Genomic DNA, 23,978 nt, shown 5'->3' with positions numbered 1-23,978 from the left:
ACCATCATGCCGCATCCCCGCAGGGGTAGGCAGAGATAATCGAACGCCACCACCCTGTCTTTACAAACGTTATTCGCCTCTTCCACATTCATGCATCTCCTCATACATACTCGACGGTTATATTGCGATTTAACGTATGTGGGTCCTTAAACATTCAAAAGGGGGTTCTCTCGTTCATGTAGTAGTATTTTATTTTAAATACTTAGATTCGCAATTTTTAAATAGCTATTAAAGCAAAGCAATTTCTTAACAACAAAATCGGTAGCATGGAGAACACAAAATACGGATAAAAACGAAAAGGACCCGAACGTGACATAGGATAGTTCTGCATCCAGGCGACGAAATGAACTAATTTTTCAATTCACTTTCAATTTTGATCCGAATAGCAAATTGTATAAAAAATATAGTCAACTTTTTTTTTTACTTTTGGAGGTGAACGGTTTGAGTTGGAATATTTCCTAGCCAAAGTCGAATGTCTAAATCAACAATGTAAATTGAATTATTTGTTAGTGCAAAAACGTATTTACCATAAAACGCCTAACCTTTTGAAATGGTAATCGTTGTTTTTTAATAAACCAAATAGTAATAAAAAAAAATGATGTACAATATGTACAAAATTCATCACACGTATAATTTGGTCACATAAAATAAATGGAGGCAAAATAAATGAATGTGTAAATGATCAAGAGTTAATTCTATGAAAATTGTAAAATACTTTATATTCTTAATTTTTCTCTCGTTTTTGTGTGTATATTAGGTTAAAATGGATAAAAACAATAAAAAAATATATGTAAAAAGAACTCCACCGACAAGTCACACAAGGTGGGTGGGTCTCTGCAAAATATTTTTTAAATATGTTTGAAATTGTTCTTTAAATAAATGTATACAATTTATGTAAATAAATATATTTATATAAACCCTTATCCGCACCCCAATGGTGCATAGGGCACTGCGTCATATAAACGCAGTGTTATCTTGATCGTTTACACATGAAGGAAAGGTGATCAGCCCTCCGCTTCAGGTACCAGTCCAGGGTAATATTGAATAAATATGACAGTGAAAAAATCACTTTTATTTATGTTACCCCCCTTGGGAATCGAACCCGGGACCTCCAGAACGGTAGCCGAGCTTGCTGACCATTACACTACGGAGGCGGACGAAAAATGTAAATAAAAAAATTAAAAAATTAAATCATGTTTTCAGGCGTGTCGCAATATGTAAAAAATTATCCGCCAAGGATCTTGCACACATCTAAATAAAAGAGTCTCTGCTAAATAAAAGCTTTCTCAAACTTTTTACTCGTTTATAAATCTCAACTTTTTATACATTTTTATGTGAGTTCCGAATCCTATACATGACACAAGTATTTGGACACACTCAAAATGTTGACAGTTATTATTATTAAGATGCAGTACGTTCATAGACACCCTATACGTCATGTAATCAATCAATCGATGCGACGAATATAGTAGTCGACTCAACATCTTGCTTTGCATCAGGCGTGTGTTTATCTTCATTCTGAAACTGCGATTGAATCAAACTACATGACAGACGTGTTGGAATTGCTTGTGTATTTCTTCAGAAACTCAAAACCTATAGAAGATGGAGTTTTTGACGTTGGTATTATTGACATTATCATTTCACCTCTCGAGGTCCGCCCTAACGATATTCAAAGAACAGCCGTCAGAAGCAATGCTAAATTTCGTACGTATGACATTAAATTATTTAAAATTAAATTAACCTCTAAGCTCCTCGATTTCGAGTGTCAAACTTTCCGTCCCGTGCTGGATTATTTTACATCACAATATTTTTGACAAAAAAAGCATATTTTTGCCTATTTTTTGTTGTGAAACTTTCGGATATCCATCATAGATGTTCACAGTACACAATGCACTTTACTTATTATGTTTTTATGGTGTATTTACACAAAAAATTAACATTCACGGACTCGCGGCCTAAAGTATGGCGGCTGTATAGAAGACGCGGCTGTCGTATCTGCGGAGCACGAGCCGACCGGAAGTATTCACGATAAAGTTGACACTAAATTAAAATAATTTTGATATTTTATGACAATAAATCAAAGAGAACTAATTTATTCATGCCGCGAACCAAATTTAAGCACAAAAAATTATCCATAGGTTATGATATAAGTACGTAAAGTTGAAAAACGACTATGCATGCGATCCGCAGTCAACGGTACTTCTATAAAAAACGACAATAGATGCGATCCGCAGCTTACGGGTTAAAGACGGGATTTGCACAATTCAAAGCAAAATGAATATTTCCTTAATCGCATCGATTTCGAAATAGAACTTCAACATCACTTCAGCATCACTCCCCGCCATATGCAGTAGACTATCCACAATGACGGGAGCTCAAAAAGCTGTTCTCCTGCGTTACCATCGCTCAGGGAGGCACACTGCCCAAAAATTATATTGGCTAAGCACCCCAAAATTGAGTGATACATATGCCCAACATCTTGGCCATGCTCCAACTCACGAAGACCAAGAAGGCGCAATAATACGGCGGCTGCACTTTCCCCCTTCAATCTCAGCCAATTGACATTTTTCTTTAATATTTTTTTATGTATCATTATCATTTTAATATCACAATACATACGCGTATAAACTGCCGTTGAGGTAGTATTTTAAGAAAATGGCGCTATATAAATTATCCAAAAATATTATTTTCATTATTATTTCCGAAGACCCGACTACAAAGTTTCTCAATTTTTTTTTCACACGAGGGACATCCCTTTCCAGTAAGACGAAGCAACTTCAAAATTCTAAAGGTCTGGATGTAAATAAATGGATTGATATAAATTAGCCGACCACAACAGCAGGGTATAATTTGAGAATACGTCTCAAGAAACAAGCTGTATAAGTTTGGCCGTCTAGGTTATACTGTCACGATGACTACGATTGGATATTAAGGAACCTTTGCAGACTACGATTGGATGAAGACGATTGGATATTAAGGAACCTTTGCAGACTACGATTGGATGACTACGATTGGATATTAAGGAACCTTTGCAGGAAGCACCAGAAATGTCCGTCTTGGCATACCAGAACTGTAATCCCCTATATTTGCGGCCTGCTTTTATTAGACGGTTGTGAAATACAACATGTTGATAGAAGCCAGTAAGAACGTATTGTTCCTTTACAACGTCCTTCTGAGAAAACACATGTGGAGGTTGAAAGCACCTCATGGCACGTGCACAATACCCCCACAACTGTTAATATTTCGAAGCAGTTTCCAGACCCCAACGGTCAGAATATATGGACTTTTTTCCGACAAAATTTTCAGAAGCAACTGGTGGCTAGCGAGGGGAAGGAATACACAGTCGAGGAGCACACGACGCGAACGGACGACGGGTACCTGCTCGGCGTGCACCGCATGCGTCGCACGGACGTCACGCCGAGTCCCGCGTCGCCAGTGCTCATCATGCACGGCATCGGCTGCAGTTCGGAGGACTTCATTAGGATGGGGAAAAACAAGAGCCTGGGTAAGTAGTCATAAGAAATAAGCACTATTTAGACGTGCGCACTTTACCGCGCGTGTGATGGGCGTATCATAGTACGAGATGAAGTTGATTAGTTAAGAAGAAGTAATCGTCAAACCTATTCAATGGTTTGACAGCTTGGCAATTCCCTTGCAAAGCAAAAGAGCCTTCATAAAATAAATAAAGTCTTCTTCTTCTTCTTCTAACCCTTATCAGCACCCATTGGTGCATAGGGCACTGCATCGTATAGAAGCAGTGTTATCGTGATCGTTAAATACACGAAGGAAAGGTGATAAGCCTTGCGCTTCAGGTACCAGTCCAGGGTGATATAAATAAATAAATTCAGAAAATCATAAATCTTGTTCGTACCATTTGTCTTTGATTTGAACTTTGATCTTTCCCTTTTCATCTTTTCCTTCCTCTCTCTTCCAGATATTTTCATAAATTTACAAATATGGAATTTTGTAGTTAGAATCGTTAAAGTACTTATTTTGTGTAACTCGTTTATATGAATGACTTGACGTAACTGTTCTGTAAAATCCCCAAATAAAATAAATAAATTGATAATAATCAAAATTATTCCGTAAAATATCTTTACAATTGATTTATTTCAGGGTACCTCTTGGCTGATAAAGGTCACGATGTATGGATTGGTAATTTTCGAGGGAACATGTACACATCCCACGAAACACTCGACAAAAAGAATCCAGACTTCTGGAACTTCAGGTATCTAAATCTGTTTATGCTTAAGTTTTTTTTTTTAATATCACAAGTGATAAAAAATATAAAGTCGTTTATATTTTTTGATGTTGTTTAAAGTAGGTTTAAGAAGGGTTTCTCAGCTTCAATTTTGACTATCAGCAAAAATGTGCCTGGGTGTATCACAATGTCATATTTCATAGATTGAAACAAGAATAGTATAGAATAGTGGTGTGCAAACGCTGAAGCAAGAAGATCTACTTTAAAAGTTTTCATTTACCTTAATACAGGCAGGAATTCAACTCCCCACCTAGTATCCACCCTTCTTTCTCAACCTAATTCTAGAATGGCGGTCATAATCTCTAAAATGATAAAATACGCATTTAAACCATGAAAAATGTTTTATTTTCTTATGAAGTGTGTTTATAATTAATTAAGAAGTGTATTTAATATTTTTTCAACGTATTTTTTAAAATGAATTAACTGTTTTATCGGAAATTCTAAACTAGTATTAACCATTCAAAAACACGATAAAATAATGTATTAAATCGTTTTAAAACTTTATGCTTTGTCCAAATTAAGTAGTTAGCGTTTTAGGAGTTCAGTTCACTTCGAAAATTCGATGTAGATAGCGTCTCATACGCCTGAAAACTAGACGTAATTTATTTTATATATTTTTGTTTGTTTATATTTATAGATAACGGTCAGTTGATAACATACACCCAATATCTCAAAATTGACAAAAATGTAGCTAGAGCACTTTACGTAGGGCACGTCGACATGATTCGAAGGCATGGCCTAGGTGACGTTGTATATGATAGAAAGCCCTACAACCTGAGGACGAGGAGAGCTGACCCTAACAGGAGCAAGGAAGAAGAAGACAGTTGTTGTTATTAAACCAATTTGCTAAGGGAAAAATACGCGATTCGTTTTCAATGTCACGGAACACGTTATATTTTGAATATCACACTTCTTTGCTGAGACCGACGTTTATTGTCTCTTTGAATGTCTCACGTTTCCAGTTTGGACGAGCATGGCACGCTGGACACGCCGGCCACCATCGCGACCGTGCTACGGGTCACGGGCAAGGCGCGCGTGCACTACATCGGCTACAGCATCGGCACGAGCGCTTACTTCATCTTCTGCAGCACGCGGCCTGAGGCGGAGCACCAGGTGGCTTCCTTCACCGCCCTGGCGCCGTTGATGAAATTCGGCCCTAGATTCCAGGGTGTGATGGACTTTTTAACACACAGCGATGTGCTGGTAAGAGATTTATATTAAGAAATACAATATTAAGACATTGCTTTTTTTTTCTTTACCAACGCCCGTAGCCAATTGGTACGAAATATATTAAATATTTTATGCCTTATGATAAAATAATAAAAACTAAAGAATAAATTTGGTTTTAACTATTTTGAAAGAATTAAAACTAAACGAAATAATTTAATCAGCACTTTCACTTTTTTGGTAGTATCATACATGATAAAAATAGTGAAGGACATTGGTAACATAAACCAAAGTAGGACACAAAATGCCGAACCCTCTTCTAGTGGAACGGAAGGTCTGCTGATGACAGTCAACAGTCCGCCTTCTCCTGAGGAGTTTTACGTGGTTTCTTCCCAGCAATGAGCAAATGCAGAGAAGTTCCTATTTGACCCACACTAGATGATCCCTCCTGTTCCCAACACAGATTCAAACAAAAACATATTTAATTAGCTAGAAGAAACAAAAATCCACTAAATGATCTATAAACCTTGTACATAATAAGCAAGGTAAATAATAAATGCAATTCCCATCTAAAAAAAAAAAAAATCAGCACTTTCGATTCATTGGTTATTGTTGTAATGTCAGTAGAACTTACATATTTCTTATGTACAACTGAATAAAAACAGGATAAAAGTTTTTATCCTGTCTATAAATGTCTATCAATATCCTGTTATTAATGTCCTCTTTAAACGATGTGTATATATTTTTAAATTTATATTTAAAATGGGCAAATATTCGATGCCGTGGGAAACCTATCTCTGCACATTGTAGTGATGGGAGTAGTACAATAAAAAATGTAGTCCAACACACAACACCACAAGTGCATTTGTAGTACACAAAAACACACTACATTTGTGTAATATAATGATATCTGAGGTAAACAGTCCCTTACTACGGCAAGCATTCCACGAGAGTCCGAAATTTCGTGTTAAAAATAAAATATTTTGGCAAAAACGTTATTTTTTAAAGAATCGCTTAAAAATTTAAGTGCTTCCAATTTAAGTGCGTCCATAGCGTCTTATAGTCCTGATATCTATACTATTCCTAATAACTCCTACTATATTTTTTAGAGAATTACCCGCGAACTGGGTTTGGGTGCCTTTGCGGCCAGACTAATACCGCAGATCATATTTGAAGTCTGCGCTTCCTTCGACCAAGAACCCAATCTCTGCATGAACATAATGATGAGCGTCTGCGGACAAGACATCGAACAAACTGATTGGGTACGTTGTCTATTAGATCAAATGAAAATTATACCTTATTTATTCTCTTCATCCATGGATCTTCCTCGAAAGACATCTAGAGGAAGACCAAAAAATTTATAGATGCTACAGAAAGATAACATAATTCGAAGGCATGACCTAGGTGGCGATGTATATGATAGAGAACCTACAACCTGAGGACGAGCCCGTTCCATCGTTTTCCGGCGTTTCTCGTGTATGTGATTATAATCCAGGATTCGGACCTCACATACTAATAAAAGAGTTTCTGCTCAATAAAAAGCTTATTTTCATCTCACCAATAGATGTCTGTAGTGAAGTTCTAGTGATTCAAGAACAATGTTTCAAAATTGGTTAGTATATATATATATATATAGAACTTCCAAGAAATTGATTAGTGTGGTTGTCAATAATGGGTAGAATTGGTAAATGTTACACGTGTGTAAAGTGACAACTTTAACCAGCCTATGACGGTCGTCAGCCCCGTCAATGCCCAGACTTCCATATTCTTCTTCATCTTTGATGAGATGTCAAAAAATAATATGAAAAAAAAGTATTTTGGACATAACACATGGGAGTGGTGTTGCAATCCACAGATTACTGCAAGTACACCCACGTGCTGCTTATCTGAAGTTCTGAGCACATATTTTTGCTATATTTTCTTTATTACTTCTGTATTCATTTAGGCAAAGCAGCCAACCTATATGGCCAAGATGCAACCAATCCCTTTAAGGATAGTGGAACATTTATCGCATGCAACATTCACAGGTATTTTTTTATGTGATGAATCTCGTTTATCTATAGCTATAACTAAATTTTATAGTTGGCGTTTAATCATTCAATGATGAAATGCAGCTATATCAAGATAGGTGGTGTTTAATCATTCAATGATGAAATGCAGTTCCATCAAGATGGTTGGTGTTTAAACATTCAATGGTGAAATGCAGTTCCATCAAGATGGTTGGTGTTTAAACATTCAATGGTGAAATGCAGTTCCATCAAGATGGTTGGTGTTTAAACATTCAATGATGAAATGCAGTTCCATCAAGATGGTTGGTGTTTAATCATTCAATGATGAAATGCAGTCCCATCAAGATGGTTGGTGTTTAATCATTCAATGATGAAATGCAGTTCCATCAAGATGGTTGGTGTTTAATCATTCAATGATGAAATGCAGTTCCATCAAGATGGTTGGTGTTAAATCACTCAATGATGAAATGCAGTACTACAGTATCAAGATAATTTATATATTTTTTAAAATGAATAACCCGCAAAGCCTTTTTCTAAGAGGCTTGTCTGCATAGGTAGATATGAAAATAAATCACAAATACCCAGACTAATTGAAAAAAAATATTTCTTGAAATCATTTTGCAATTGGCGGAAATCGAACTCGCGACACGTCTTACGCAGTCGAGCGTCTAACAAACCACGCCACGGCGTATGTCTATATGTAATTTCACCTAGTTTTCAACTTTGTATATAATTATAAAACCATTATTCGGGTGTTATTTAAAAAAACGACCGTATGGATATTAGTTTCATTAAAATTGGGAATATTGTAAGTATAACCTGAGAAACACTAAAAATAACAACTCTAAAACCTTCATATATATTTATTGATAAGGCGCTTCGTACGACTTCATAATATATTTTAAATATTAAAATCAAAAAACTAAGTATAAGTATATATATTTTTAAAACATAAAAATAATAAAACTCGTGACAATTCGGCTGTCCAAATTTAAAACACAGTAAGGGACATTTTTTTTGTAGTAGGTTTTTTTTGCATTTATGGACTAAGTAGACTCTACTTAGTCCAAAAATGCAAAAAAAAACCTACTACAAAAAAATGTCCCTTACTGTGTTTTACATTTGGACAGCCGAATTGGTGCGCCCTGTTAGGGCATTATCAAACTACTGTCAGTAAAACAGTATTTTGATGATACCCTAACAAGGCGTAACAATTTTACGATACTTTTTTATTTACACAAAATACATATAGAACTAAGTCAACCCTAAAAATCAGTGTTTGATTTTAATATATAAAATATACCTTCATATATTCCAAAATATATGTGGCGGTTATTTACTTATTTTGATAACCCTCTATCGCCCTGCTTTTACTGATCGTATACCATTGGAACACCTGAACATTAAGATTATCCTGGCTTTGTTTCATTCTGCAGGAGTACTTTCGCCGTTTGACTATGGGATTATAGAGAATGTGTTGAAATTTGGTCGGACCACACCTCCGCCTTACGACCTAACAGCAAATAGAGCTCCAGCAGCGTTCATCTATGGGAAAAATGATCTCGTAGCAAGCGCACAGGTAAAATTGTATGATCAATATGGTGACCCAGTCATCGGCCATTTAACTATACAGCCAATCGAATCAAAAAAGTTTGACGATGCTATGATAGATATGGAAGAAAGTCTTTTAAACGCAGAGTACGTTGGAACCTTCATCACTGATGACGAGTGGGACTATTCATAAATTTCAGTGAATACTCTCATAAATTCCCATAAATAGCAACCAGATACATGCAGAAAGTCATAGAAAAATTATTATTAAAATCCTCAATAGAAAAAATTATTATAAATTACCGCATAATTTACAGATAGGGAGAATAAAAGTTAAAAAAATTAACATTTTCGGAATCATTAGAATTACACTAATATCAAACGAAATGCAGCATCTCCACTCCATCATTGAAATTTTATTTTTTAGGACTGTGGTATCTCTCCTAGAATATTTAAATTAACCTATTAAAAACTAAGTTTTTTTAATAGAATATACAATTCTTATATTTTTATATAGTTGATGGCGTATTTTATTACTTCGAAATACGAGTACCAACTACTTTTATTTTGTCTATTTTTTCAGAACTACTTAGTTTGTAAATTAAATGCCACAACCTTGTTCACGTATATTTATCCTTCGAATACTTCTTTTCTTTTATTCTTATCCACATACGATGATGCACAGGGCACTGCCTTGGATAGATGTGGTGTTAACTTGTTCGCTAGTAATATGAGCGTTAGTCCTGGGCTAGGATAAGAATATATTTCATGGGATACAGATGAAGAAACTAAAGAAGCTGAGTGTGAAGGATATTACTGCAATGGCTAGGTCTCCTCAAGTTGCATTCCCGTACACAAACAAGCTTGTGCATGAGTCCCTCGAGGACATTCGTTGGTCTTTAATCAGTATTTACACAAATTATAAGCTAATATTTCTGTTTGTTTTTTATCATTTTTTCCAAACTAATCATTTTGAGAATTCAGTTGTATTTTTGATATTATATTATTATTTTATATTATTTATTTACTAATTTATTTTTTTAACAAAAATGTTAATAATATCAATATATAACCACTCACCGAGATTTTTATGTCTAAGGTTTCGAGACGTACCCGTCTCTTCGTCAGGACAATCACTACCACAGCATGCAAACAATACTACATGGACTGCATGTTTAACCTCGGCTCGTAACGCATGTTTGTGCTGAAACCTTTAGTGCATATTGGTCTTCGGGTCGACAAAAAAATCGCACGTGTTAAACATTTTGTGTAGTTTTGAGTGTGTAAATAGTGCTATGGTAGTGAAGGGTAGCATTGTTTGCATGCTGTGGTAGTGATTATCCTGACGAAGAGACGGGTACGTCTAGAAACGTGTAGACATAAAAATCTCGGTGCGGGTTATATAGTAATATTATTAACATTTTTGTAAAAAAATAAGTAAGTAAAAATGACTAACCACAAAGTAAATGCTATAAATATTAATACTATTGAGAATGATATATTTTTGTTACTGTTTCAGGATGCTGCCATAATAATAAACGAATTCAGAAAAACATCGAAAGATGTACGTGATCTTCCAGTACCCTATGAGAAGTTCAACCACATTGACTTTATGTGGGCAAAAGACCTGGATACATTATTGAACCATGATGTCGTCAGTGTGATTGAGAGTTTTTCTTACAATTAACTATATAAAGTATAAAATTAAAATCAAGTCATCGGTAATGATCTCGAGCATTATGCCTATAATGGCAAAATTATAATAGAATCAAAATTACAAGACTCGAAAAGTTATAGTAAACTAGGTTAGTAATAGCGCTCACTCCTATCAACAACGTCACATCAAAAATTGACAATTTTCAGTTGTGCATGTTTTCCCGCTTTTGATGGGAAAATGTACTATATGCCAGCAAAAGCGGCATATTTTTAACTTAATATTTACCCGCTACAGGGCAGAAAGTGTTGTTTTTGCATTTTGAAGAAAAGGTATTGTTTAATATTTTTTTTTACATATACTAAATATTTTTCGAATGGAGAAAAAACATTCAGGTTTTACCTAAAAAGATCTGTTGCACAGTAAAAAGTTCAATAAGTGGCTTGATATTTATTTTCAATACATTTCATTATATTTTTACACTTTAAAAACGATCTCCTTAAAAATCTAGTTTTTTGATATATGACGTTGTTGAAAGGAGTGAGCGATATGTACGACAAAGGGTAGATACAGTAAAACCTCGATATAACGGACCTGTACCAAACGAACTTGGGGTATAACGGACAAAAAACCAGCCAATAAATATTATACGCATTTTCGATATTTTAGAGTTTTTTAATTAGTTATTTGGCAGTCACCCAGTGAAAGGATGTTTGTGCCAGTGTCAAGTATTATTTTTATTTACAAACAAAATAATAATAACAATGAATACAAAATTTCATAGTTCAAATGCGTTTAGCTTTATAATTTTAGAAATTATTACCACAATTTGCTTATAAATAAAAATAACAGCCAACTTCAAAATTGCAAACAAAACTCGATTCCTTTTTTCAAAGCATTTCAAACAGCAACGTCACTTCACGACCAGTGTCCGAAGACAATAAATATTTTTTTGTGTTTTGTATTCTTTATTTACATCTAAATACATTGTATATAATTTTTTAAAGTTTTTATTTTTATTTTAAACCTATTTTTATATAACAGACTTTCGGTTTTAACGGACACCCCCTCCCTCCAATAAGTCCATTATATCGAAATTTTACTGTAATTGTTTGTGGAGCCATTTTTAATTATCTCCCTAACCTTTATCCGCACCGCACTGCATCGTATGGAAGCAGTGTTATCTTGATCGTTAAATACACGAAGGAAAAGTGATGAGCCTTTCGCTTCAGGTACCAGTCCAGGGTCATATTAAATAAATAACTGAAAAATCAGTAATATTTATTTCGACCCTCTTGGGAATCGAGCCCGGGACCTCCAGCATGGTAGCCTAGCGCGCTAACCACTACACTATGGAGGCGGACATTTTTAATTATACGGAAGTACAAATACATTATAGTGATCTCGGCCCTCTACCTCTCAGTTCCTAATTCGTATAAGATAAGAAAATCGCAATGGTACTGCCTCCCCTGGCAGGAAGGTGATACCATTAGTTTTGGTAGACCGTGATACAAAATCAAGATTGATAGAGATTTTTTAAAATGGACCAACGCATAATCTTGCTTTCTATATGTATTTGTATGTTGTAAGATGGACTATTGCAAGGGTCAGCAAAGTATGACTCGGGAGCCACATGCGACTGTTTGACCTTTTAAGTTCGACTCCGGCACAAATATCCTCGGACAGGCTCTTCGACTCAACGTATTCATGCAAACAATATTTTTAAAACATGAACCTTATAAAACCAAACTGAGAAATCGTCTTATTAAAAAGTTCTAAAAATAACGACATACAAACCTGACTTTATCAAACTTTCAAAGGAGATGCAAGGAATAATTATTCGCTAAAACTAGTGTTCTTATGGATACCTAACTTTCAAAAGATTTTTGTCAACGAATAAATTACTTGTGTGAAATCAAGTTTTATTTAGTGCACCCGTAATTTAATAAAGGTCTAAAATTACAATTAAGGTGTACTAGAATTTATAGAACAGATTTGACTCTCAAGAGAATTTATAATGGATGTAATGTGCATATTTGAATATCTTAAGATACGAATAAAAAAGTCTTTAAATTTCTTAAATGACTTTGTACGTGTAGGTATATGTTGAGATACCAATAAAAAATATTTAAAAATTGTATAATTACTTTGTATGTGTATACGAGAACGTTGAGATACCAATAAAAAATATTTAAAAAGTGTATAATTACTTTGTATGTGTAGGTATATGTTGAGATACCAATAAAAAATATTTAAAAATTGTATAATTACTTTGTATGTGTATACGAGAACGTTGAGATACCAATAAAAAATATTTAAAAAGTGTATAATTACTTTGTATGTGTAGGTATATGTTGAGATACCAATAAAAAATATTTAAAAATTGTATAATTACTTTGTATGTGTATACGAGAACGTTGAGATACCAATAAAAAATATTTAAAAAGTGTATAATTACTTTGTATGTGTAGGTATATGTTGAGATACCAATAAAAAATATTTAAAAATTGTATAATTACTTTGTATGTGTATACGAGAACGTTGAGATACCAATAAAAAATATTTAAAAAGTGTATAATTACTTTGTATGTGTAGGTATATGTTGAGATACCAATAAAAAATCTTTAAAAAATGAATAATTTTTTTGTAGTAACGTAGTTTTTTTTTACGAGTACGTTGAGATAATACTAAAAAATCTTAAAAAATACAATATTTACTTTGTACGTGTATATGTTGAGATACCAATGAAAAATATATAACAATAAAAATCTTTAAAATTTTAATAATTACTTTTTACGTTTATATGTTGAGATACAAATGAAAAATATTTAACAATAAAAAATCTTTAAAAATGGAATATTTACTTTGTACGTGTATATGTTGAGATACCAATAAAAAAATATTTAACAATAAAAATCTTTAAAAATTGAATAATTACTTTGTACGTGTATATGTTGAGATACCAATAAAAAAACATTTAACAATAAAAAATCTTTAAAAATTGTATAATTACTATGTACGTGTATATGTTGAGATACCAATAAAAAACATTTAACAATAAAAAATATTTAAAAATTGTATAATTACTTTGTACGTGTATATGTTGAGATACCAATTAAAAAATATTTAACAATAAAAAATCTTTAAAAATTGAATAATTACTTTTTACGTGTATATGTTGAGATACCAATAAAAAGATTTAACAATAAAGAATCTTTAAAAATTGAATAATTACTTTGTACGTGTATATGTTGAGATACCAATAAAAATATTTAACAATAAAAAAATCTTTAAAAATTGAATAATTACTTTGTGCATGTATATGTTGAGATACCAATAAAAAATATGTAACATATATTTTTTTTAATTTTATTATTTCTTTGTACGTTTTTATGTTGAGATACCAATAAAAAATATTTAAAAATTGTATAATTACTTTGTCCGTGCATCCAACTTGAAGGTAGGTACCCAAATATAAAAGTTTAGGCAAATACAGTGACGTGTTGATAAGCTGAACTTATCTGGTCAAGGACAACGAATGGGCTGTGCTGTACGATTAAGCAGAAAAAATCTGGGTTACTTTCACCGCACATGTTTTGATGCAAGACCACATGTAAACAAAATCTATGGCAAGGGTGTCTACTTGCGGCCCGCGGAGCAAATCACACGTTTTCTTTTCCTTTAGTGTACACAAAACCGCCAAATGAACATTCTACCGTGCGTAGTTCGTATCATATCCCATATACGGGAGTATTTCACTATTGTGATAATTTCAAGACCCATAATGGCGTCAAGTAGTAAAGACGTTGGACTAAAGAAGAGAAGAGTAACAGAAGAACTGAGATATTTTTAAGACAGATGGACTATAAACTATTTTTTTGTGGAATTAAAAACAAAGCCAACATGCCTGATATGCAATAATTCTGTTTCTATCTGGAAAAAGTATAACATTAAACGGCATTACGAGGCAAAACATGCAAATAAGTTTGAAAAGTACCCAATAAAGTAACTAGTAAATATTTTATATAATATATCTACACACATATATATATATATATATATATATATATATATATATATATATATATATATATATATATATATATATATATATATATATATATATATATATATATATATATATATATATATATATATATATATATATATATATATATATATATATATATATATATATATATATATATATATATATATATATATATATATATATATATATATATATATATATATATATAATATTTATTCAATACTACCATGGATACGCCTGAAGCGCCAATACGCCTGAAGCGGAGGCCTGATCACCTTTCCTTCATGTGTAAACGATCAAGATAACACTGCGTTTATATGACACAGTGCCCTATGCATCATTGGGGTGCGGATAAGGGTTTATTATTTTTATTATTTTATATAAATATCTCGTTTGCTTTAAATAATAAAATAAATTTTGTTCTACGGCCCGGTAGGAAATTTCATTTCTAAAATCTGGCCCGGCTACTGAAAATGTTGGCCACCCATGCTATGGCATAATAATATGCACATAGTATTTTATTCTCTTTCGATTTTGGTCCAATCGCACAAGACCAGTTAAAGCCAGTATTTGTTTTACTGGGTGAGCACGAAGAAAGTGATTTATATTTTATTTAATAAAAAAAATATATTGTCTTTTTATTACTTACAAAAATACTTAAATTTCACGCTATTTTTGTGAGCCTTAGTGGCTTATTATTAAAAATATATATCGAATTGTGGTACAGCGGATTTGAACCCAGAAGCTCTGACTCCGCGACACTAACCACGGGACTACAACCCGACCAAAGTCTTCCAATCGAAACATAACTATCTATTATTAGATTTCTAACTGTCCATCAAACCTCCCCCCCTAGTTTTCCCTTCTACCTTCTTCCCTAAACTCCCTTTTTCCTTTGCCTTCCTTATTATCATTAACTTGTAATTGATGTTTTTTTTAATGTTCATGCACTATCTACCCTCTGATTGCAAACAGCTACATATGGTATCAAACGTTTTTGCCAATATCACTAGTCTGTTTTTGGTTGGTTGGAAGAAACTGTTTTTTAGTAATAAGCCCGCCAATCTATTTATATATTTTCTGTTTAAATAAATAAATAGTTGAATAAAACTATAATAATAAAAAATAGTTCCAATGCAGTCTAACCCTTGGTCACCCTGATAAGGTTAACGGCACAAATAAAATTATATTACGAGGAAATCTTTTGGGACTTCGTTAGATTACTTAAAAAGGTTCTAACTTATTGAAGATTCCTATGAACTTGAAACTATTTCATAGTAACTAGTTAATTTTGATAAAATAGCCGGTTAAATAATGTTTCCAATTCATCTGTGAACATGATTTTTTAAATAATCTGAGCCCACCATCCACCGCAGCAGTTAAAGTCCTGAGGGACTCTCTGTCAGCTGCACATAGAGGAAAATCTTCAAAATATTTCTGAAGAATTAAATAATGCTCTATTCAATTAATGAGGCGGAGGAGGATGTACGGACAGAGGCCGACACTTCGTCCCCACCCCTCGGGATCCCCTCATTACCTCTTATACTTATAATAAAATAAAACAATAAGAAAACAAACAAAAAAATAACAATGTGAACATGATTATTTATAACGTAAAATTAATTTAGATTTTTTTTTATTTATCTACACTTAAGGCCGAGATCTCGAACGCTCAAATTACAACGCCGATGGCTAGATGATTCTTTGCGCTCGATTTTTTAAAGAACATAATAAAATGAATTTGACATATTTTTTTTAGAATATATACTGAAAAAATGTTTTTATAATTTTTATTAACTCCTTACTTTTCAATAACACTTGTCTTTTTAAAACTGTATATTTATTTCGAAGAAAAACTTTTTTTTTCAATACAAAAACATTTTTCAATAGAGAACGTCGCGTAATTTTAATACCAGAATAAAAGAACACATACGATGTCTAAACAATAATAACTTCTCCGAATTCGCCAATCACCTCATAGAATCAAATCACGTCTTCAAAAAAGACACGGGAGTAAAAATATTAAACACTAATAATAAAGGGTTAAAACTAAATAATATGGAGATTTTTTGTATTAGGAAAGCACTTAAAAATAATATTCCTCTAATTAACAACCAAATAAATTTTACATATAGTCCATTGTTTGATTCGACATCGGTTAAACACGATTCGTCAATATCCAATTCGAAACCCGCCCACTCCTTTCATCCTACAAGTATATAAGTTGATTCGATTACAGGTCTAATTTTAATGTACGTTTAACCTCGGCTCGTAACGCATGTCTGTATTGAAAACTATAGTGCATATTGGCTTCGGGTCGACCAAAAATCGCATGTGTTAGACATTTTGTGTAGTTTTGAGTGTGTAAATGGTGCTATGGTGGTGAAGGGTAGTATTGTTTGCATGCTGTGTTAGTGATTGTCCTGACGAAGAGACGGGTACGTCTCGAAACCGGTAGACGTAAAAATCTCGGTGAGTGGTTATATACTAATTTTATTAACATTTTTGTAAAAAAATAAATAAGTAAAAAAATATCAATTACTTAAAATGTTACCTGGGTTCAGAGAAAATCAAGTTGCGATTCATCGTGTATTGGGTCTTAATTTATCTACAATACATAGAAATGGCGTTCAGAATCCAGCCCTTTAGCTATACTTTTTTTATAAGTGTTTTTAATTTTTGTACCATAATATATTCCGAACATACTTTTGTTATTGTATAAATTATCACATAAATCAAAGGTCTAATATTTGTTTTTTTTAGCCATAGAACGTCATAAGCGCCTTATTATAAGTATTGCTATGAAAGAACAATTCTACTGATAGTCCCAGCCCCTTACTAGTACAGGATGTCCGGTGGAAGAATTAGGATTTCAAATTTAAATAAAAAAAAAACTGCAAAGGAAATACATTTATTTTAATAACTATTACAAAGAAGAGAAGTGCAGGTTTTATTTCATAAAAATTATTTAGTCTAAATGTAGACCGTCACGTCGGACACACTCTTGGAATCTGGTCTCAGTATTTCGCTAGAGAAGTGATGTCATGATGCCATTAATTTCGCGATCAATATTTTCTTGTAGTGCAGAGATCGTCGGATATTTATACGAAATATTTTTTTAAGAAATAAAATCTGCCTTTCTCTTATTTGTAATAGTTATTGAAATAAATGTTTATCCTTTGCTGTTTATGTTTTATTTAATTTTGAAATCCTAATTCTGCCACCGGACATCCTGTAATTGAAATAACTATTAGATTTTTGGTAATATATTCCACACATGTATTTAATTGTATAAATTATCAAAGAAATCAAAGGTTAAATACACATTTTTAAGCCCTAGAACGTCATTACCACAGTTTTTTTTTACATTTTAAGTTGCGTGTATGGAAAATAAAATCTACGCATTTCAAACAAATGTACAAGGCACAAACCCGGACCAATATCTCTAGACTCTTTTTAAGAAGTTGGAAGATATTGCGTCATATAAAAAAGCCTGCCTACGATCATTAATTATGATTTTAAAAAAAACAGATAATTGCCTTTGTTTTTTTTTTATATATATATGCTTATTTCCTAAACCAGTTTATTGTTTTAAATTTATATTTTGCCCTGTGATAGTTACGTTTATTTTTTTAAACTTTTTTGTAACTTACTTATTTGTGTTTCAGTCTTGTTAACCTTAATCCCATTTCCCATAATGAGAAATGGAAATTACTCATCGGGAATATTTGATATGACTTATATTTAATATGTTTTGAAATAAATAAATAAATAAATAATAAAATATATTGGATAACAATAACTACTACTACTACTACCATCACGACGTTTCCCTGCAGGGGTAGGCAGAGGGGGTGGAACGCCACACTCTTCTGTCCTGACATATACTCCTCACTTCTGTCACATCCATACATCGAATGATACCTGCCCTCCGATAACGCAGACTTTTGACACCACCAGATTTTAGCTTCTGATTGATCTGACCGTGCCAAGTCTTTTTCAGCCGTCCTCGTTCTGTTCTCCCGCTCACAAGCGCCACACTTACTTTCTTAGTCATCCTCTCGTTATACATTCGCTCCACATATCCATACCACCTTAAAGAACTCTTCAATTATCTTTTCAAATATTCCTTGTTCAGCCTTATATTCCTTTCTAATATCTTCGTTTTAATTACTTTGTACGTGTACTGTTAAGATAACAATAAAGATCTTTAAATTTGTATTATTTCTTTGTACGTGGATATGTTGAGCCGACCCCCTACAAGATGGTGTGTATGAGGGGCCGACTCCCTACAAGATGGACTGACGATATAAGAAGAATAGCGGGAGTGCCCTGGATGCGGAAGGCGGAGGATCGAAGAGGATGGAGATTCATGCGGGAGGCCTACGTTCAACGTTCGTGGACGGACACAGGCTGATGATGATGATGATGATGTTGAGATACCAATAAAAAATCTTTAAATTTGTATAATTACTCTGTACGTGTTTATGTTGAGATACCAATAAAAAATCTTTAAATTTGTATAATTACTCTGTACGTGTTTATGTTGAGATACCAATAAAAAATCTTTAAATTTGTATAATTACTCTGTACGTGTTTATGTTGAGATACCAATAAAAAATCTTTAAATTTGTATAATTACTCTGTACGTGTTTATGTTGAGATACCAATAAAAAAATCTTTAAATTTGTATAATTACTCTGTACGTGTTTATGTTGAGATACCAATAAAAAAATCTTTAAATTTGTATAATTACTCTGTACGTGTTTATGTTGAGATACCAATAAAAAATCTTTAAATTTGTATAATTACTCTGTACATGTTTATGTTGAGATACCAATAAAAATCTTTAAAAATTGTATAATTACTTTGTACGTGTATATGTTAAGATACCAATTTAAAAATGAGTTTTATTTATATATATATATATACGACTAGTTTCGAAAACGACAGATGCGTTTATCTTCTGGTACGAATTAATGTTTTAATTTGTACCAGAAGATGAAAACATCTGTCGTTTTCGAAACTAGGCGTATATATAAATAAAACTCATTAAAGTGGTATATTCAAATGTTTAATTTTAATAAAATAATGTCATTATATATTAATTATATTAATTATAATCATGTCATTCCAAAGTTAATGCCGAATCAATAAATAATAAAAATTGTATAATCACTCTGTACGTGTATATGTTGAGATGCCAATTTAAAAATCTTCAAAAATTGTATAATAAGTTCGTAGTGTATTTGTTGACATACCAATAAAAATTCTTGAAAATGTCACCTTAAAAACCTGAAGAACTCTTTTTTTTTATTCATTTAATATATTTACATTTGTATTTATAACATAATACATTTGAATCATTTATACATATGGAGAACTTTTATATTTCGATTCGCTGTGCCTCTCCATAAAAGAATGTGCTCTTGTGCTTGGAAAGGGACTTACACTCGTGGTTTAATGGTATATAATAAAAGATATAATAGTTTTTTTTTATATATTTTTTTTAATATTTAAATGTATAGAGCTTTAATTTTACTCTTCTTAATCTTTTCAATTATCCCTAGTTCAGCCTTACATTCCTTTCAAATATCTTCGTTTTTAATAAAGTAAATAAAAATAATAACAAGGAAAAAAAGATGAATAATAAACTGACATTAAAAAAATGTATAAGTATCTACCGTTGAGGTAAAGTAACGCATAATCCGGACGTGACCAGTCTGAGAGTAGTATGCGATTATTATGTAGATTTGGAATAAAAAACCTGTCTAATAAATGTTTCTAAAATATGTACAGAAAAAAAACATTAAGATTTATCACTTATAATAGATAAACAAATATACCTGTATACTCCGTGCAAAAAGAAGCCACACGCATTTGTAATTTTTTTCGTGAATTTCTATAGATTTTAAATTAAAATAAAATATTTTTTAAATGTTAATTATTTAACAACATTTTGAATGTGTCCAAATACTTTGTAATAAATTTTTAGTAATAATAATATTTTTAATAAGTGTTTTCTTTAATCATTATCCAAATACTTTTTTTAATTCATGTTTTACTTAGTAAATACCACTATTTCTCAAAATCTACTGTGACACGTGTTTCGATGCATTCCGCATCATTTTCAAACACCGTATATACTTGTTCACAAATCTGGATTATCTGCAATTATAGGATTTATTTTTCATTTTATTTTTTGACATCTCAACATAGATGAAGAAAGATATGGAAGCCCAATGAATATAAATGAATATGAAATATAGATCATATCGCTCACTCCTTTCAAGAACGTCATAAATAAAAAAAAACTTGATATTTCAGGAGAACGTTTTTAAAGTTTAAAAATATAATACAATGTATTAAAAATAAATATCAAGCCACTTATAGAACTTTTTACTGTGTAACAGATCTTTTAAGTAAAACCTGAACGTTTTTTCTCCATTTCTAAAATATTTCGTATATTTAAAAAAATAATTAAACAATACCTTTTCTTAAAAATGCAACAACAACATTTTCTGCCCTGTAGCGGGTAAATATTAATTAAAAAATATTCCGCTTTTGCTGGGATATAGAACATTTTCTGGGCATTCCGAAAACATGCACAACTGAAAATTTACGATTTTTTATTTATGACGTTCTTGAAAGGAGGTAGCGATATGTTACGGACGTGCTGCGCCCCAGAAAACGGCCGAATTTATGTCTCAAATATTATTTGTTTATGTATGAAGTTTTGTATTTGCCGTATATTATTATGTCCTATGGAATTGTGAGCGAAGGGCTGTTCGTCTAATAAAGGATTTGTTGGCCACTACGAAGGAACAGCCCTCGCGATAGGCAAAGGTTTATTTAGGCATAGACTTAGTATTCGCTATGTATTATGTTTTATTTAATTAATTAACAATAAATATAAGAGTCGAACACTGCAATTTATCGTTCCGAACATTTTTAATTTCTTGCCGACGAATGTTAGAAGTCAAAATAAAATATGGAACAAAGGCAAAATAAAAGAATGGGTAAATGATAAAGAGTTAATTTTATGAAAATTATAAAATGTTTATATTCTTAATTTTTCTCTCTTTTTTGTGTGTATGGTATATAAGGTTAAAATCGTTAAAAACTATAAAAATGTATTAAAAAAGAACTCCACCGACAAGACACACAATGTGGCTTGGTGGGTCTCTGTAAAAAATGTTCTTAATATGTAAAATTGTGATTTATTTAATGTATACAATTTATATTTTATTGATTGTTTCGGCATTAACTTTGTGGTAAGACATGTTACAATGATTAAAGAAAACACTTGTTTTTTACCACTTGAGTTTTATTATAGACTACATGTTTCAGAAGTTAAACTTCCATCATTCAGGTCTGTATAATAACCTTTATTATTATTATTATTATTATTATTATTATTATTATTATTGTTATTATACAGACCTGAATGATGGAAGTTTAACTTCTGAAACATGTAGTCTATAATAAAACTCAAGTGGTAAAAAACAAGTGTTTTCCTTAATCATTATATAATTCATGTTAATAAAAAAATAAAATAAAAAGATAAAAATTGTAAGAGATGACGATTACAATGACATGTCGCTCACTCCTTTCAAGAACGCCATAAATCAAAAATCGTCAATTTTCATTGGTGCATGTTTTCGGAATGCCCTAAAAATGTACTATATCCCAGCAAAACCGGCATATTTTTAACTTAATAATTACCGGCTACAGGGCAGAATATGCTGTTTTTGCATTTTGATGAAAAGGTATTGTTTAATTATTTTTTAAAATATACTAAATATTTTTCAAATGCAGAAAAAAACCTTCAGGTTTTACTTAAAAAGATCTGTTGCACAGTAAAAAGTTCAATAAGTGGCTTGATATTTATTTTCAATACATTGTGTTATATTTTGAAACGTTAAAAACGTTCTCCTGAAAAATCAAGTTTTTTGATTTATGACGTTCTTGAAAGGAGTGAGCGATGTGTACTAGTCTAACGTAATGTATAAAATATTATTAAAATACTCTTTAATAATATTTTATACATTACGTTAGACTAGCACACATGGTATTTTTTTATTATTACGTATTGACTAATAGTAGAATATGAAGTAGATCAAATGAATCACTTAATGAAATTAGCCGAAACTCAATTACTTAGTTTTTAAACATAACTTAGATATGATATTATGGTCACCGCGTATATTTAAAAGAAACGAGCATTCTACAATCGCCCACCATCAATTGCAGGCGATTTATAGCCCAAAATGCGAAAAGGTTATTGCCCGTGACAATTATACATAAATTGCCAACGGTATTCGAAAGAACTTGGCCTATTATACATAAACCACAAAAACAAAACACGATTTTAATCAGGGTGTAGAAATCTCTAGCCATAGTGATCCTATCCTACCTTACTAAGTAGTACCTAACTTGCCTTACTACCTACCTCTACTGCCAACCCTAATTGGTTCTCTGTGCACGCCACTGCTTTTACATTTAAGGTAACAATAGTTTTAACTGCCCAGATTTTAATATGATTTTATTAACAACATTTTGAGTGTGTCCAAATACTTGTTCACAAATCTGGATTATCTCCAATTATAGGAGTTATTTTTCATATGATTTTTTTTCAAAAAAGATGAAAAAGGTCTGGAAAAAAATAATATGAAAAATAACTTCTGTAATTGGAGATAATCCAAATTTGTGAACAAGTATTTGGACACACTCAAAATATTGTAAATAAATTGACTGGTCAAATTGTAAGCAAAAATAATAAAAATGAAAATTATATTTTCTGGCGTTTCTCATGTATGTGATTATAATCCAGGATTTGGACCTCACATGCTAATATAAGAATTTCTGCTCAGTAAAAAGCTTCTTTACATCTCACCAATAGATCGGCTGTCCAAATTTAAAACACAGTAAGGGACATTTTTTTTGAAGTACGTTTTTTTTGCATTTATGGACTAAGTAGAGTCTACTTAGTCCATAAATGCAAAAAAAAATGTCCCTTACTGTGTTTTAAAGTTGGACAGCCGAGATGTCTATAGTGAAGTTCTAGTGATTCAAGATCAAGGTTTCTAAATTGGTTCAGATATACTACTACTACTACTACTACCATTACGCCGTTTCCCCGCAGGGGTAGGCGCGAAGAGTGTGGCGTTTCATCCTTTCTGCCTACCCCTGCGAGAAACGGCTTGATGGTAGTAGTAGTAGTAGTATATATTGAATGAAAGTGTACCATAATTTTGTGCGTATGTTGATCGAATACGTCGACTC

General features: G+C 32.0%; 2 protein-coding genes across 2 annotated transcripts in view; one reads left to right on the top strand and one right to left on the bottom strand.

Annotated features, from left to right (window-relative positions):
• LOC148313208 (uncharacterized) overlaps positions 1-23,978 on the bottom strand; it is a gene marked incomplete at its 3' end in the record, with an annotated part of 109,302 nt that overhangs the window by 63,176 nt on the left and 22,148 nt on the right. The gene's annotated exons all lie outside the window — the stretch shown is intronic.
• LOC148313210 (lipase 1-like) lies at positions 1,471-11,596 on the top strand. The gene is made up of 8 exons (XM_088266925.1): positions 1,471-1,704; positions 3,307-3,505; positions 4,117-4,228; positions 5,224-5,464; positions 6,538-6,690; positions 7,374-7,455; positions 8,874-9,016; positions 10,508-11,596. The coding sequence occupies exons 1-8, from the start codon at positions 1,603-1,605 to the stop codon at positions 10,673-10,675; spliced, it is 1,200 nt and encodes a 399-aa protein (XP_088123051.1). The 5' UTR covers positions 1,471-1,602; the 3' UTR covers positions 10,676-11,596.

This window comes from Brachycentrus maculatus, unplaced genomic scaffold (genome assembly GCF_059751285.1).
Source record: "Brachycentrus maculatus isolate JH-2025_06_01 unplaced genomic scaffold, ASM5975128v1 h1tg000017l, whole genome shotgun sequence".
NCBI lineage: Eukaryota > Metazoa > Arthropoda > Insecta > Trichoptera > Brachycentridae > Brachycentrus > Brachycentrus maculatus.
The sequence above is the reverse complement of the archived record's forward strand: the minus strand, read 5'-3'. Positions and strand labels throughout refer to the sequence as shown.

Bases quoted from the DNA above. Each gene is read 5' to 3' on its own strand.
- LOC148313210 (XM_088266925.1), top strand. From the start codon at position 1,603: ATGGAGTTTTTGACGTTGGTATTATTGACATTATCATTTCACCTCTCG. The intron at 4,229-5,223 runs GTATCTAAATCT...TCACGTTTCCAG, and splicing joins CCAGACTTCTGGAACTTCAG to TTTGGACGAGCATGGCACGC. The intron at 9,017-10,507 runs GTAAAATTGTAT...TTACTGTTTCAG, and splicing joins ATCTCGTAGCAAGCGCACAG to GATGCTGCCATAATAATAAA.